A 17,747-nucleotide genomic window follows, 5' to 3' on the forward strand; every position below is an offset into this window, starting at 1 on the left:
TGGAGCCGTAAGAGAAGTTATTAAAGTACTTGGTCACGGATTAAAACTTGCATAGGAGAGGGATCATGAGTGGAAGGTGAATCAGTTGATGTTTGTGGATGATATTGTATTGGTTGCAGACTCGGAGGAGAAGCTATCTTGATTGATGACAGAGTTTAGAACGGTATGTGAGAGAAGGAAGCTGCAAATAAATGTGGGTAAGAGCAAGGTTATGAGGTGCACAAGAAGTGATGATAGTGTTAGATTGAATGTTGTATTGAAAGGGGAGTTAGTGGAAGTAAATCAGTTTAAATATTTGGGGTATGTTGTTGCAGATGGTGGAGTGGAAACACTGTATACTTCAGAGTGAATGAAGGATGTAGTGTTAGAGAAGGTGAAGGGAGTGGTAAAGAATAGAGGGTTGGGAGTGAATGAATGTAGAGAGTGTTCTGTATGAGAAAGTGGATTGCCCAAACCTTGATTTATGAATTGAAGTTGTGGGAAATGAAAATGACAGAGAGAGAACTTTAATGTGTGAGAGATGAAGTGTCTTAGGACTATTGTCAGTGTATTTGGTTATATATGGTTAGGAATGAAGTAGTAAGAGTAAAAATGAGTGAGAAAATAATTGGCTGCTAAGAGTGGATATGAATGTGTTGAGGTAGTTTGGCCACGTTGAGAGGATGGTAACTACTCATCTGCTGAGGTGATTAATGCAGGAGTTGATAGAAGAAGTGCAAGAGGAAGATCAAGGTTTGTGTGGATAAATGGAGTGAAGAAAGCCGTAGATGACAAGAGGATAGACGTGAGAGAGGCAATGTAGCGTGCTAGAAATAGAAATGAATGGCGAGTGATTGTGATACAGTTCCAATAGGCCCTGCTGCTACCATGGGTAGTGGCAGTAATGAAGTCAGCATATGAAATTTAATTTGTGGTGGAAGATGGAGGGAGGATTGTCTGAATCAACTACTGTATAAATACACAACAAAATTATAACACTAACATTATTAACGTAATTATACAGAGAAGGAAAATGGGCGAATATTTAGAGATAAGGTGACAATCTCTTGGTAAATCACCAACAGGTGTCCTTGGCTGTTTTATTACATCTGGTTAACACTTTAAAAAGAGAAATAAAGGGGGGAGAAGCAAATTGACAGAAAAGTCATCTTCAGTGTAACTTCAACTAAGAGAATTTGACCCAAGATATTTGAAGATCATGGTGCAGAAGCATCCAAGACAAGAGAACATGGTTTGATTTATGAATGTCTTATTATTATCATATATATTTAATCATTGTACGAGAAAGCATACAAAAAGACATTGGTATTCTAAGGATTAAGACGAGTCGTAACTTTCTTTGAGTGTATGTGCAGTCTATGCATTGTCTTGTGGTATGTCAGTAATAACTTTTATTTGTAAGAATAATTATGGCAATGCCATGCTTTTGTAAATAATGAATTTTTCAAGACTAGTTATAGAGAGAGAAAAGTATCGACCATTTTTCTCATTGATCTGTACGAGAGGTTGAGTTGTACAGTACTCTATACCTGAAAATTTTTGGCTGTATTGGCAATTTAACTGGACAACTTAATTAATCAGGACTCCATGAATAATAATTAGAGTACTGAGTATGTATAAACAATTCACAATAAGTTAAGATGCACAAAGGAAAGAAAAGTTAAGTATCTTACGGTAATCAAGTACGATCGGTGACTGTTGTAGATCTTGCAAAGTAAGCCTACAAGATTGAATTTTCCATAGCATGATTTTAAAGATTAGAATACCTTTATGTGCGCAAACAAAAGAACAAAGTAAAGCTAAAAAAAGGAATACTAAGAAAATACGGTAACTATTCAAGTTGACCAAACAATGCAAGGTCATGTAAAAGGGATAGTGCTGTCCATGAACCTCATGCAGGGCATTGTACGACGGAACTCACTTTTAGCTCTCCGATTTGCAGCGTTCTTGATTTTTCTCTGCCATTTTGATGTCCAACCTCTAAACTTCTACTTCATAATGCAACTGTGCCATGCACATTTGTGCACCTCGGTGTTGAATAACCTCTCCAAGGCCTGCCAATATTGCTCAAATTCCATAAATCAAAATCCAGCACTGGAAAGCCATGGCAGAGAGAATGTACCAAGTCAAGGCACAGTGGTTGTAACTCTATGATTTAACAATGTTTGGTACAGTATCTGGAATAATCTAGTTACCACAAATACTGCTCTAGATTAACCATATTCCTAGCAAGAAGTACCAAAATATTAGCACAAATCTGAAATCTTATATTGATTATTGGAGATGAGGTTGGGAGGTATTTCACATGTTACAGTTAAATCCATATTTGTTTTTAGAATTTAACATGGATATGTTATTTTTGAGGAGTCATTAGTTGTTCTGGTTTCATCAGTTGTGGGTATGAGGAGGATTTTATTTTTTATTTTTTTTTTTCAAATTATGGGTAGGCATTTTTTCTTTTAAAATCTTGTGGTAATTTAAGGCCAACAAAAAATTTACTCTTGAGAAAATATTAAGAAAATATGAATTATTGAAAACCAGGACATAGCGTATGCTCCTATTTGATTAGAGGAGCAAGATTTTAGAGTATTGTTGCCTAAAGTCTCCTAATGCACATAATTGATATTTCCTGGCAATACTATTTAAAACTTTCAAGTCTTGGATTATAATTGCTGATACATGGTTGGATACCTCTGAAACTTGCACCAGCATGGTGATGCCCAAATATCGTACATACATCTGTGTAGAGAAAAATAACCATGAAATTTTCAAGTCTAAAATTATAGGTCAGACTTCAAACAAATTTAGATTTTAAGAAAGAAGGGGATGAAAAATGAAGAAAAGCAGAGTAGATAAAATATCTTTATTCATAATTTAGTTACTAAAAATTTATGGAATTTTGATCTTCGTATCTGTATGGTAAATCATCGACAATTTCAATGTAATTCTGGTTCTGTAGTGATGAATGTCATATGTTCATGCACAGTGAATGTAAAACTCTAATGACTTTTGTTGCTTTCTTTTGTATTAAAGATTTTTGTTGCAGATAGAAAAATATTCCGTTGAAGCTTTGGAATGTTTGTGTAAAGTTATTACTGACTCGATACTTTTTATTGTATTATGCAGCTGTTAATGATGTACTGTACTTTTTTTTTAATAACTTTATTGTAATTAGTTGTTTCCACTATCTCTCCTCTTGTAATTTCTGATAGAAATTTGTAACCTTGAAGTTTGCTGTTATTGAGGGTGTATTGTCTATTCTTATAATAATTTTGCATGCTATTTAGTAGTGTTAGTTCAGCATAATGGTTGCATGTCTAGAATAGTGGTGTGCAGTAGTTAATTTGAGGTTTTAATTTTATTAATTTTGCATACAATAATGGTCTGACAGATTTTAGTATTAGGTGGTAATAGTTTAGTGCAATTGAGGGTAATGGTTATAGGTTTGTATATTTGGTTATATCACATTAGCTTTGTATAACCATTTATTCACTCACATTTATGCACATGCAAAGGTTACATGAAATATATGGTAGTGAATTCTTGATATAGCAACATTGCCTCTGGAAGGGCAAGTTAGATCTGAAAAAGTCCAAGTACTGTAGTCGAATACACTGATAAGAATTTTAAAAATAAAACAAATTATTTCATTACTCACACATTATTCTTTTACTCACCCTCCCTCTTCCCCACATGTAGGGAACTGAAAACAGAAGGATTATATACAAAGTCTACGTTACAAGTGCTACACGTCGGTGGTTTTAACAAGTTGCTGCCTGGGCTGGTCATAAAATTCATTCTTAAAACATAATTTTTTTTCTGCTTTTTTGATAAAGCTTACATTTCAAAGCATACAAAAATTGATTACAGGGCACGTATTGAAATAATTTATTTTATTATAGAGATAAAATTATATTTTCAGTGGACAATTAGATTCACATAAACTAATTGTCAATGGGAGAATTATCATTGAAAGCTCCTATACGTTTACGAAGATTTAACTGGGAAATATACCTGTTAACCATTCCTTATTTTATTACAGCAAAAGAGAGGCTGATGATTTTCTATTCAAAATTGCTCTTTTAAGTTTAATCAAGAATTCATAATTGGGAAACTGGATCTTACAAGTACATGTCTGTTGTAATGTATGGTTGCCCTTCACACATGTGTTTTTCTTTTTGTTATTGTTGTTGTTGTGCTTTCTTGATTTTCCTTTGTATTGTTGCACCAAAGACACAGACTGACTACTGACATTTTTTTTAACACATTCTGCCATGTAGGCAGTGGTTTTGATGGTAACAGCTCACTCTTTCAAATTCGTGTTCATGAATGCAGCTGATATTAGGAAAGGCAAGTATTTATTTCATATTTAGTACCTTAAGCAGATTTATTTCATTTGCATGTTATTTTACTAAATTGATTTGTTATCTTTGTTTGAGATAGGCTTAACTGCTAAGTTTGATTCTGCTTAGGAATACTTCAGCTATTAGATGTACAGTTTTTAGAAGTAATTAATTTTTTTCATCTTTTCTGAAGCATTTTACGTCTAGTACACATGATACGAAACCTTTAGTATAGCCTTATTAAAAGACATTTTACTTCGGTCATAAACAGCTAATCGTAAATTGAATTTGAAATGTAGAGTATACTTTTATTAGGCCTGTACAGTATACAGATCATTGTAATTGATTAGGAATGGCTATAGTTACAGTACTTGATCAGTTCATAAATTATAAGAAGCATACTCAAGTTGATTTTAATGGTATTAAGTTTTGTCAAATATCTAAACTTTATAGGAAATTTTTTACGTCATGTTTTTGCAAAATGGAATAGCCAACCAGAAGTAGTGGTAAGTATGAAAATATCTTGCGCCTTTAAATTCAATAGTCCTCATTTATGAAACATTGTTGCTAATTGAAGCAATTTATTGAAGTTATTTCTTAATAGCGGAAAAAATTATTAGAGGAATGTATCTTTTAATACAAATAATATCAACATGGCTATTTTAATGGTGTCCTCTTGGCTGTAGACAATATTTTTTTGAAAAGGAAATTAAATATATATATTGTAAATGTATAGTATATTTTTCTAATTTTGAATTGCTGCTCTTCGGTACCATTCTGGAAATATATAGCATATACATCGCAGTTTTTTATTTTTCTCAACGCAAGGTTAGTTTCAGAATTTATTTATGAATCTTACTAGTAATGGGTTTTGTTCAACATTTCAAAACCCCATTATCATTTAAGATTAGTGATCAATTATATTAAGGTTAAGGCTGGAGAAGTTTTCAGTACACTTTGATTCTATAAAAGTGTCATTTAGTATTTGAAAAGTACATTTTTTTTTAGTTTTCGTTAAATAATAAATGTTATAATTCTTTTAGAATATAAATACTCTGTTATGTATGCTATAAGAAGTCCAGAATATCAATTATATTTATAGATTACCGTAATTTCATATGTAAGAGATTAGAATTTTTTGTGGTACATGAGCTCTGAAAATCTTAAAAGTTCAAACATAACTAAACTAGCTTTTATACTGCATGATGTCTATGTATACAATGATTTTCAGTTTCTAATGGTTTCAAATTATGAACTTTTGGGATTAAAGATCTGTATTTGTTTGTTTTTAGAAGTACAATAATGCTAATAAGAGATAATTACTTTTCATCATTGTTAAAGTACATTGAATTGTAGAGTAATTTAAATGTAAGGGAAATTGATATTTGTATCCAATATATACAGTAGAATTGCTTTTAAGATTTGTTGTCAAATTATTAGGATTTCATATTCATTGAAATTGGTAATAACCTTTAGGATACGAAAATCTATTGCATCGACAAATGATTTCAATTTTAGGAATAAAGTATGTATTCAGTCTAGCTTTAATTACTTTCTTTATTTTAGATGGCCCACGCATCTTGGTGGTACTATTTCTCCAAGTTCACCGAATTTTTTGATACAGTAAGTTTATATTTTCCACTTCTGTACTGTTTATTATTTCTATTGGTATCGTTTTTTTCCTAGATATTAAAAGATGAGTAAAGAGTATTACCATTTGGTTTCATCAGTGGTTATGTTATTGCTTTACCATCATCATCTCATGATGTTGAATTTTATTTGATTTTTTATTTTCCACTTCATTTATATACTCATTAAGATTTGAAATACAGTTAAATAAGATTTTGAAGATTATAAAATATACTGTAATGAAAGTAATGACATTACAACTGTTACAAGAGTAAATTTTATTTTATTTATCTGCTACTTTCAGAGCTGTGCAAGGGTTTTTTTTTTGGACTAACAGTATTTTCAGTTGGATATTTATAGAACTCATGCTATTGCTCTTACTTCAACTATCATCAAAGCTATCATTTGCCTTTGAAAATAAAATGATGACAAATTTCTTTGAGAATATCAGTATGAATTTAACAAAATAAGATCTTCTGATCACTTCTTTTTTCTTGTCACAGTGCTTTGCAAGTCAAATTTTTTTTTGATGGCTTCACTATTGCATGTAAAATAACTCAAAAGTTATCTCACTGCTTTCTTTCTTTAGTATCTTAATGGGGCTGACTGTTCCAATTTCATAAATAAATCTTTTCATGTAGCTCCTTTGGTTGGATGGATGGAGTGAAGGAAGCTCTGTCTGGCTGATAGGAGGATAGATGTGAGAGAGGCAAGAGAGCGTGCTAGAAATAGGAATGAATGGCGAGCAATTGTGACGCAGTTCCGGTAGGCCCTGCTGCTTCCTCCGGTGCCTTGGTTGACCGCGGAGGTAGCAGCAGTAGGGGATTTAGCGTTATGAAGCTTAATCTGTGGTGGATAACGGGGGAGGGTGGGCTGTGGCACCCTAGCAGTACCAGCCAAACTCGGTTGAGTCCCTTGTCAGTCTGGGAGGAACGTAGAGAGGAGAGGTCCTCTTTTTTGTTTCCTTTGTTTGATGTTGGCTACCCCCCCAAATTGGGGGAAATGGCCCTTTCCCCTGAGTCATTGATTTGCAGTTCTTGGAGGTCTCCAATTTCAATAAGTTTTTAGTTCTTCATTGAGCACCATTGAGACTAGCTCTTATTTTTTTTTTTTTTTTTTTTTTTTTTTGCAGTTCAAAGAAACTACAGGATGTTCTCAATATATCTTTTGGATGCATTCTTTCATGGCCTTGCCCACCTGGTGCAACTTTAAGCTTACTACTCTAGGGTTTTTGCAGCGTCCCTCCAGCTCCCCAACCAGCACTCACTTTCTAGCCTTCTACTTTACTTCTGTTCCCATTTCTTAGCTTCAATTTTGTTGTTCAACCTCTTAACCTTTACTTCATTACACAACTGCAAGGGTGTCCCTAGTTGCGCATGGGTAATAAATTCTGCCCCAGGCAAGCACTTGACCTTATGGCCCTAGTTCATTCAGTCAAAAAAGTAAACCTATTCACCTGGATTCAAGATGTTACAGTAAAAAAAGTTTGTCTACTAGAACACCCACTAATTCCAAGTTCTGTGTATGGCCTTATCACAGCTCCTCAGACCTTCTCAATGAGCATTGCCCTATCTCTTAGATAAGAGATCTTTATCCCTAGATACCCGGACTCTTGAATAGTCCTTGCAAACTCTTTACAGGAAGCTTGGTGGCCAAGGACCTGATTTTGACCTTTTTACAATTTGGGTATTCTGGTAATTGTAGAGGAGAATACTTTCCCACAGCCTAGGAGCTTAGAAGTAATCTCATCTTGTTTGTAAATAATGTTAGTACCATCACAGTACCAACACCAGGAGATGAAAATGTGCAAGCACCTTGCGGGGTAATAAAGCCCAAGAAAACTTATTTAGGCCAATTAATATCAAGTATTGAATTAATAAGCTTTATTATGAATTGTTTGTTTCTAAATTTCATCTGGCCAATATTGAATGATAAAGTAATGATTTAGGTACAGACTTTGAATATATTTATTTTTATTCCTCTTAGAAGCTTAATGTAACGAGGTGAAAGAGAAGAATGCTACAAGTCCCATAACCCAAACAAGGACTAGAATCTATGGCTTACATTATTTTCCTCATAGTTGATAAACTAAGGCTTGTTGCTTTACAAAGAGGATTGTAAAATTTAGATAACCATATTTTAATCATTTTAATGAAACAAAGATGATGCATGAAGCATATGAACTGCATATTGTTAAATATTAGTAAGAAAGGTAATGGGAACACTTTTCATTTAACAATCATAACAGGCAGAGGGTAAGTTCACATTGTATGCAGGCTTAATTTTTGGAAATGGGTGGTATTATTTCTAGATTATTTACTTTTAAAAATAGTTTTTTCCTTTTAAAGTGTGAAGTATTATCACCAAAAAAATTAAAATAATATTTTTTCTTTTACAGTTCTTCTTTGTATTGCATAAGAAGTTTGAACATGTATCAACACTTCATGTCATCCATCATGGCTGTATGCCCATGAGTGTGTGGTTTGGAGTCAAGTTTACTCCAGGTAAGACAAAATTTACTATGTTGTATATGTGCAAGAGGGTTTTTTTATTTTTCTGATTGGCTAATAGTTTTAAATGTTAAAAATAGTGGAAATAATGATAGCTTTTAAAACTTTTGTAATCCAGCACATCTTGTTCTAATCAGATAATTGAGGAGCAAATTTAGTTGCATTGAATTTTTATTGAAGATATATAACATCTTTGAATAAGGCACGTACATAATTTACTGTACTACGTTAGTGTATACATGGCTGCATATTAGAAAACACAGTTGAAAAGGTTGCATTTGTGTTTGGCCTTAAGATCCCAAAAAATTAGAGCAAAAGAAGATATGTCTTGTTGAAGGATTTTATGGCTACTTTTAACACTTACAGTACATTAATACAGCCCCTTTATTTTACGATACCACTTTTCATCCCCCTCATCTCAACTGCTACAGTTTCTCAATTTTCTCCATACTATAGAGAAGTTTTGGTTTTATACTTTAATCTACTTAAGAAATGTCAATGAATTTTGTTATAATAGGTATACTGTAGTCTCCCACTTACATTGATCTACTAATATTTTCCTAAGCAATTCACATTTTCTTTACTTCACGATGGAGATTATAGGTAGATGGAATCTCTCTCCAACTTATGTTTCGTTCTTGTTCCTGAATCTTGAGAAGATTTGATACATTGCAATTATTTTTGTAACATTTTTGTTAGCCTTGCGTTTGTTCAAGTTTAATGAAGTTTTATTGTTCCCATTCTTAATTGACTTTGATGAAAGACGTAACTATATTAACATTCCAATTAAGCTTCGTATTCTTTAAGGTCTTCAGGCAAGAACACTTCCACAATCGGTCTATTTCAGTGCTATTAGGAAGGTAACCAGGAGTAAAATTCCAAATCGCTGAAAAATGTCTGGAGGAGGCATTTCTTGAGCTTCAGTCAAAATCATTGTCTGAAATGTATGATGAGAATCAGATTTTTTGCTCCTCAGAATTTCAGCATACCCTAGATTTAAAGTTGTTTCTCATAGCCATTTTATTTTTGGCCCAAGCTATCCCTTTTAAATGCCTTGTTGCCATTTTTTAGGCTTATGGCACCAATAGAATTAAATTTTATGGATCATACCTTGACTACTATGATTTTTTTCCTTCTTGCACTTAAAGAACAGATTACTCTGACCCAGCTTTATACTGTTGAGTAAAAATTCTGTCATCTCAAGGTTGACAATGCTCCACTTTTACATAGGTCCTTAGTCATAGATATTAATAACTGCTGTTACTTAGAGCATTATAGATACAGTATTGTACTAGGTTTGTCTCTTAGTTTCTTACTATGACATACTAGTTGTTATGGTACATCATGCTTTTGAGAGTATTTATTGTTATGTTCCTACCCAGCTTGATAAAAGGATTTTCTTAATAAAATATTGAAAAAAAATTAATTGTTCCTACTTATGTGATGGCATCTAGTTAATGGAGCCAGTAGATATAATCCCATCTTCATAGTTTACCATCAGTAAGCACTGTTGTTACCACTACTGTATAGTTATTTTTAAATAATTTGTGTAATGTTTTGGGTTTTAGAAAACCCCATTTGTTGATTGGGTTTTATCTTGCAAAATTAGTTTGAATATACTTTTCTTTTTTAATTGAAAAGGGTAATGAAAAAATTACAGCAATATAGGATGTAATATGTGAAATCATCATCAACTTTTAATTTGCCAATAATTGTACCTGTAATAAACTTTCCATTAGATTTAATTCTTTGACCTTTTTATAAATAATATTCAAAAAGTTATTTACCACTGTTTAGCTGTGATGTAATACATATTTGTTTATACAATGACATTCCCTATTTTCTTATTCGATGTTTTCCCCACAGGTGGTCACAGCACATTTTTCGGCTTCATTAATACCTTTGTACATATTGTGATGTATACATACTACATGTTAGCTGCCATGGGACCTAGATACCGTCGTTACATTTGGTGGAAGAAGTACCTCACCAACCTCCAAATGATCCAGTTCATCATGATCTTCTCCCATGCATTCCAAGTAAGTTCCTTCATATACAGTAATTGATAGGAGTGATTCATGTTGATATTTTAGTATCATTAAGTTGAAAGCAATTATGTAGAAAGTTTTCACATTGTGACTTTCTTCATTTTTTAAAGATATTTTAATGATGAATTTTCTTTTTAGCTTTGCTTCACTGAGTGCAATTACCCTCGTGCCTTCATGTGGTGGATTGGTGGTCATGCAGTCATGTTCTTCTTCTTGTTTGCAAACTTCTACATCAAAGCATATCTTAAAGGGGCATCAAAAGCCAAGGTAAATATTATGATGTTATACAATTGTTGGCAAATTGCTGTTGCATTACCAGTGAGGACTAATTTTAAATTTACATGAAAATAGAAAAATTGCAAACAAGGCCTAATTGCAAGAGGTTTCACTTTTTCCCCAAAAATGAATAGAAGTGTTGCTGGTGAATGTTTTCAGGAATTATTTTTCAAGTGTGGTTTATGTACAAGAAATGTGTAGTTTATCTCATATAGAGTTTAGGGTTCTTTTAATTTACAGGTATTGTAAAATAACTTTAATGATATTAGAAACTGATTTCAAAGGACATTGAATCCATTTTTCATTGTACAATCTTGTTAGTTTCCTGACACATTCTCCTAAACTCAGACGGAATTATATAAACCCTTTTAATCTTAATCTTTGTCTTTAATGTAAATAATTCACCAGTAAAAGACTTGTTTTTATCAATCATCTTAAGTATACCAAAACTTATTGATTATTAGGACTTTGTAACCTTTTAAGATGAATTTGGAAAGGTTTGGAAGTTAGATAGGTAGTGAAATACTCTTTCAATATCAGAGGAGATACAGTACCATAAAGGCTATGAATGTTACATCCTAGTGTAGAGCAGTTGAGGAAGTCAGCCAGACTTCATGCAGGTATCAATCCCTTATAGAAGGGAAGGGGTAGGTGTATAGTTATCATAGAATATCATTCCTCAGGCCAATATATAGGGATAAGATAATAAATTAGTGAGGTGTACAGAATAAAAGTTTATATTTCCTGATGATACAATTTGTTGTGTCCCTAATTTTTATTAAATACTCACTTTCTGGTTATACTGTTTGCTGTCTTCAGGAGGAACAGTATTCAAGTTATGTGTTCAGGATAATTTATTTGCTTTATCAACCTGATGACAAAATATAGTAGTAATGGGTATTTTTAACGTATAGAATCTTGTTAAATTAAATTCAGTAATGCAGTTCCTATTGATAATTTATAATTTGTATTTTATAATCTATATACTGTATTGTAGTTATTATTGCCTATGCATACTTTATAGCTTTATTTAATCTGTCAGATTAGGGACTGTAAATATCTACTGTACTTATAAATAGGAAAAGCCTACATAACTAATCCATGAATTATGTACCTTTTATTAAAAGCCGTTTGTGATTTAATGCAATCTTCAATTCCAGGCCCAATTAGCAAATGGACATGCAAAAATGAACGGGTTCACTAATGGTCATTTACCTAATGGAATCTCAAAACTTAATGGCCATGCCAATGGACATGCTAACGGCCATGCCAATGGACACGCCAATGGCCATGCAAATGGTCATGCTAATGGTCATGCTAATGGACATGCCAATGGACATGCCAATGGGCATGCGCTCGCCAATTCAGAGACCTTTAGTGTAAGAGCTCGGAAATTGATGTGTATGAATGTTGACACTGCTTTGGAGTAACGATGACCAACTCGTCAGCATTTCCGCTTCTTAGCCATCAGCTAGCTCAACCAACGAATGAATATTAGATACTACAGATGTCATGGCTCAATGCCACGTACAACGTGTCGCTCGCATAACTTCCCTCAACCCAACTTGATGTCCAAGACAATACAAGCATAATCACAACTGTTTTGTTAATCTCAAACACTTGCTGTTAAGAATATTGATAGTTATCTTCATGTACTTGAATTCTTTGACCCCCAAAAAATGGCCTGTAGATATTACAGGATGATCGGGTTTTGTTCTTTTAATATACAGTACTATGTCATCATTATTAATTTGTTAAGCTTTCAGAAATTTAAAACTTATTGGGTATTGAAATATTTTAATCATTGCAGGTATACTATACATTCCATATATCATTGCAAACTTATTTAATGTAAGGTGTTTGAGGTTTTCAGAACTGATCATCCAAATATAATGACAAAGATGTTTCAACTACTATACTGTATAAGTTTTTTATTTCATCAACTTGTGAACTGTATTCATGAAGTAGGGCAGTAATAAGTACAGAACTACACAAAGCATCAAATCCATCAGTGTTATAGTAGTTGCACATTATATATATTTTGATGTATAAAAGATACAGCCTTACAATGTTTTGAGAAAATTATTTATTGAAAAAGTAAGCCATGACTTGCACACTATAGAAACTACTGTACTGTAAACGGTTCCACAAGCTATGTACCTTTGGCTGTTGAATCCAAGGTGCTGTGAGAGTATGATACATTATTTTATTAGTGTTCCAGTAGAAATCTTTGACTGAATAAAAGTTTACATGTTACTTGTGTTACTTGTATTCAGCACTTTCAAAGGTGGCTAATAGTAGTTGAAGCACATGTCTCCCATTTTTAAGGGCTAACAAGTACAGTATAGTTATATTGATTTCTTAAAGAAGGTTGGATAAAAGGAAAGTGCAGTGAAAGAATCATGAGATGATACCCCAAATAGACACTAGGCACAAAATCTATTCCTAAGTTCGAAATGAGTACATTTGAAGTACACTAAACAAAATAAAGCTAACAGGATTTACCCCACGACAATTAAAGTTTAATGGTAAATTTGACTAAAGGTTCCTTGTTAAGTTGTCATGGAAATTGCATTTAGTCTACATTACCCAGTTACCCATCTTGCCACACAGTGGTCAAATGACCCATTAAGTCAGTTTACAACCAAATATCTCAGACCACACAGTGTATATAATGTTAGGTCAGTAAGGAAAGCAGCATTTTTCCCATTTGTTTATGTTTTATCTGTCTTATTATAGGAGTTAATGACATGGTTAAAGCCAAACTTCAGCAGCTGCAATACATCAAAAGATTGATTATAAATTTTCTAAACCCCATGGAAATATCATCATCATTATGAGCCAGTTATATGGTGCCTTTGTCATTACAGCATTGTAGGAGGGTAGTTCAATCAATTATATCTTAGTGTTTCTATTCTAATGAAGCCTTGTGCTAGTAAAGTTTTGGATCATTTCCTTTTCAAAACTTATTTTTATATGTGAATGGTGTTGTCCACTGAAATGTGATAAAAAAATTCCTTCGGATTTACAGGATTTTTTCCATCTTCAAAGTTCACTAGACAAAGTTCTTTAATCAATATTCCTAATATCTAGCTTGAGACGGTATGTAATTTAATATTAATGGAGATGTCCATTTTTATTTCCTGATTTCTTGGGTTGAATATTTCCAATAAATATTACCTGAAGCTTACCAACTGCCATCTATTTTAAGAGCAATTTGGTCTTGGTGATGACACAGGGGCTAATTTGCACTGACATGGGTACAGCAGGCTAATTATGTTGTAGATCAAGATATGGTTGTACTAATTAGTTGTCAGAAAGCATTTACAGCTTTCAACAGCCACCAGCTATCTATAGTTATAAAACCTTAGTACTGTATAACAAATTTAATTTAAGATATGTTGGCTGAAATATTTACAGTAACACTGTTACATATTAGTTGTAATTTTAGAAATTATTCTGCTGAATTAACAGGTTTTTGTGAGGGTGTTTTCTAAATTTCTTATATCAGTGTACATAATGTAAAGATGCATTGATGGCTGCTGAAGGTTGTTGTCTTCTGATATTAATTAAAATCCCTCCTTTTTTTCTGTTTTTGACAGCTGATAGTTGACAGAAGTTTTGATAAACGTAGTGTGAATTGTGCCTTAGAGCAGTTTCAGATTGCTTCTTAGAACAGGGTTTTAGGGGAAATACAGTTTTACGGCATTGCATATTTTTTTTTTTTTCTTTATCCAGGACACACGAGGCCTTCATTCTATGTACCCGTGTTGGTATCATACAGTTTTTGCTAAACTGTAGTCATGCACATTAAATTGGTGTTTGCTTGCAGTATAGTTAATAAAATTATGTTTTGTCAACTACAGTATTCTGTTAATCACAAGTTAGCCTCTGAGTTGACTTCTGTTGTGTGGGAATTGTACATAGTTAAGTTAGTAAATTAAGCACCTTCTTCAAAAAGCATAGGACAAAAGTGCTATAATACTTGGGTATTGAGCATGATATGGGAAATCAAATGCCTATTGTTGAAAAGTCATTTGCTTTTATTTTTATTACCTTTTTATGCTTTCATTATTTTGACTTTTTTAACTTTTTTCTCTTGAGCAAAATTGATGCCTGATAAGAAAAGCCATACTTGCTGATTTATAAAGTCTGAAAACCAAAGTTTGTTATTCTGGTAGTTTAAGGTTAGAAAATTTTTAAGTTGTCAAATTCAAAACCCTGTTTTTTCACATAATTTTGCTACAGTATGCAGCTTACATATAAATCTTGGAAGAGTAAGATTATAATATATGGTCTGTATAAGGCTTATTTCTTTGCTACCATTGTATGGCGTATATACCCTGTATAATGTATATTTCTTTGCTACTATTGTATGGCATTTATGCCTGGTATAATGTATGTTTCCTTGCTAGTAGTGTGTGGTATTCATGCCTGGTATAATGCATATTTATTTGCTAGCGTTGTATGGCATTTATGCCGTGTAATACATAATTCTTTGCTAGCTTTGTATGCATTTTATGCCCAGTATAGTGCATATTTTGGTACTAAACTCCAATGGGGAGAATTGTATGGTGTGTATACCCTGCATAATGCATGTCTTTGCTAGCAATGTATGATTTTTTTTTATATCCGGTATAATGCATAGTTTCTCTTTGCTAGCATTGTATGATGTATATATACCTTCTATGATGCCTATTCCTTGCTAGCATTGTATGGTTTTATGCCTGGTATAATACATACCGGTATTTCCTTTCTAGCATTGTATGAGGTTTATGATCAGTACAATGCAAATTTCTTTGCCAGTATTGTATGGAATTTATGCCTCGTATAATGCAATTTCCGTTGCTAGCTTTTTATGGTGTTTATGCCCTGCATAATGCATATTTCTTCATGAGCATTGTATAGCGCATATTACATAACCAAATATAGCTATGCAAGTTTTTGGGAAAAACAACTTTTAATTTTAACCCGTTATCCAAGTATTACGTGTTTAGATGGCTAAATTATTTTCAGTTTTGTAAGTGGTCTGAATTTCCCATTGTTACAAATATTATGATGAAATCAGTATACAGAAAATATCCATTTAACTTTTGCATCTTTTTTGTGAATACTTGGATATTGATTTAAATATTCAGATGTTATTTCATTGTTGATTGAAACTGTCTTTATTCTTCTCCTTGAGCTTTATTTATTTTCTAAACATGATGGCAAGGATAGTTTCCACTGACCAACCAGGGACTGGTGTAAGGTTGTAATGCCAAAGCCCACAAGTTAAAGTAATTCAACATGGCTTGTATTACAGTTCACACAATGACCCTTTGTATTATCTGTTAACCCATTATGCTATACACTTTATTTTATATTCAGGACATGTCTTAATAAATTGACACCCTCAGGGTTATTTTTTTCTACATTCCGTTGCTCCATTAATTATGTATGTATGTATATGAGTCTTGAGTCTGATGTTTATGATGTGAGGAGAACAAATGGTCTCCTTTTGACAGTTTTTTGCTTGCAAAATAATAATGCAGATCATAAATTAAGGAATTTAGTTGTATTGTCACTTCACATTGTAAGATTTGTTGTTTCACTTCAAATTAATTGTTTTGCAAGCATAGGTGTTGTTAAGTACAGATGGAATGTTTTGCAAGGATAATTTGTATACAGTATGTAAAACATGTTCATTTTTCTACCCGTGTTTTATTCAAAACCCAAGAGTTTTCAAACTACGTATAATAATCCACAAGTAAAATTAAAATCATTATGTAGATCTTAATCATTCAACTAAATTGCACCAATACCAAGTTTTCTTACTGTTATGATTGTAACAAGAATGTTTTTAGGTTCTTTAATTCTCAATCAGTGTCACATTTATAAACCAATGCCTAAAATATGTGCTAGTGTTTGGTCCTTAAGCCTTGTAGGTAGTTTCTTGATGCTTGAAAATTAATACTGCTGTCAAAGTAAAGGAAAGGATTATTGTCTAGTACTGCTAGACAAATAAACAACCTTAATTACTGTATTATTATTCATAAAGTACATATTAGTATGGACCAAACCATTTGGAGATGGCGGTATAACGTTGTTGTGCAGAATCAAATGTTCATGAAATTATGAAGGGTGGCACAGCCCATGATTTAAGAACATTATTATTGATACGTAAATCTGATCAATAAAATTGTTGACCTAAAGGAGCATATACTATCCTCTTAGTTTAAAAGAGGTTTATTTCATAACTAATACACATCAGTTCTGCTGGAGGTCAAATAAGCTTCCTGTATCTTTAAAAATTGGGCAAGTTGTAGATCTTTTCTTTGTGGTAAATTTGATATCTTTGCGTAGTTCTGCAATGACTGATACTGATAATGTTGGCTGTATCACATACTGTACATAAGATATTTGATCAAGATGATATATTGTCTACTTTATTGGCTTCATTTCCCCTTTGGGGCTTATTGGTGTCGGTGCATTGCTTGATAATTTAAGGTCTTTGATAACCCATGGCTGCACTCTTTTACCTTTCTACTGTACTTCGTTCTTGCTTCCTTTTTTACATCTGTGTCCAACCTGAACTTTAACTTCATTGTGCAACTGTGGTTTGTATTTCTATTAGCTTCCCTTGGTGTTCATATTGATTCTAAAGCAGAAGCTCGGTTTAATCAACATTTACCAGTAAAAAAAAAAAATTAGTTTAAAAGTTTCCAATTTTCTTTCCCTTGAATAAAAACACCTTACTGAAGGAAATAATCGTATGGTGGTGACTGACGTGCCAGGTTCCTTTGTCTTTTACTTCGGTTTCTCAGCTGTCTTGGTTATGATCAGAGCACAAGATTGTTTGCTCGTTACTGTGCATTAAATGTTTTCCACTAGCTTTATTAGTGATTACTTCTTAAAGGGTGCACAAAAATTGTTTTTCAGCGCATTTTCTTAGCGCATCT

At 32.8% G+C, this 17,747-nt stretch overlaps 1 protein-coding gene across 2 annotated transcripts in view; it reads left to right on the forward strand.

The window, feature by feature from the left end:
• Positions 1 to 16,501, forward strand: part of LOC137655731 (very long chain fatty acid elongase AAEL008004) — a 34,211-nt gene extending 17,710 nt beyond the window's left edge. For both annotated transcript variants that reach the window (XM_068389761.1, XM_068389762.1), the window contains exons 3-7: positions 5,910 to 5,966; positions 8,371 to 8,476; positions 10,349 to 10,521; positions 10,669 to 10,797; positions 11,967 to 16,501. In XM_068389761.1, the coding sequence (XP_068245862.1) occupies positions 5,910 to 5,966; positions 8,371 to 8,476; positions 10,349 to 10,521; positions 10,669 to 10,797; positions 11,967 to 12,236 (735 nt within the window). In that variant the 3' untranslated portion in view covers positions 12,237 to 16,501. The remainder of the gene's footprint in view (positions 1 to 5,909; positions 5,967 to 8,370; positions 8,477 to 10,348; positions 10,522 to 10,668; positions 10,798 to 11,966) is intronic.
• The last annotated feature ends 1,246 nt before the right edge of the window (positions 16,502 to 17,747 follow it).

This window comes from Palaemon carinicauda, chromosome 16 (genome assembly GCF_036898095.1).
Source record: "Palaemon carinicauda isolate YSFRI2023 chromosome 16, ASM3689809v2, whole genome shotgun sequence".
Taxonomy (NCBI): Eukaryota; Metazoa; Arthropoda; class Malacostraca; order Decapoda; family Palaemonidae; genus Palaemon; species Palaemon carinicauda.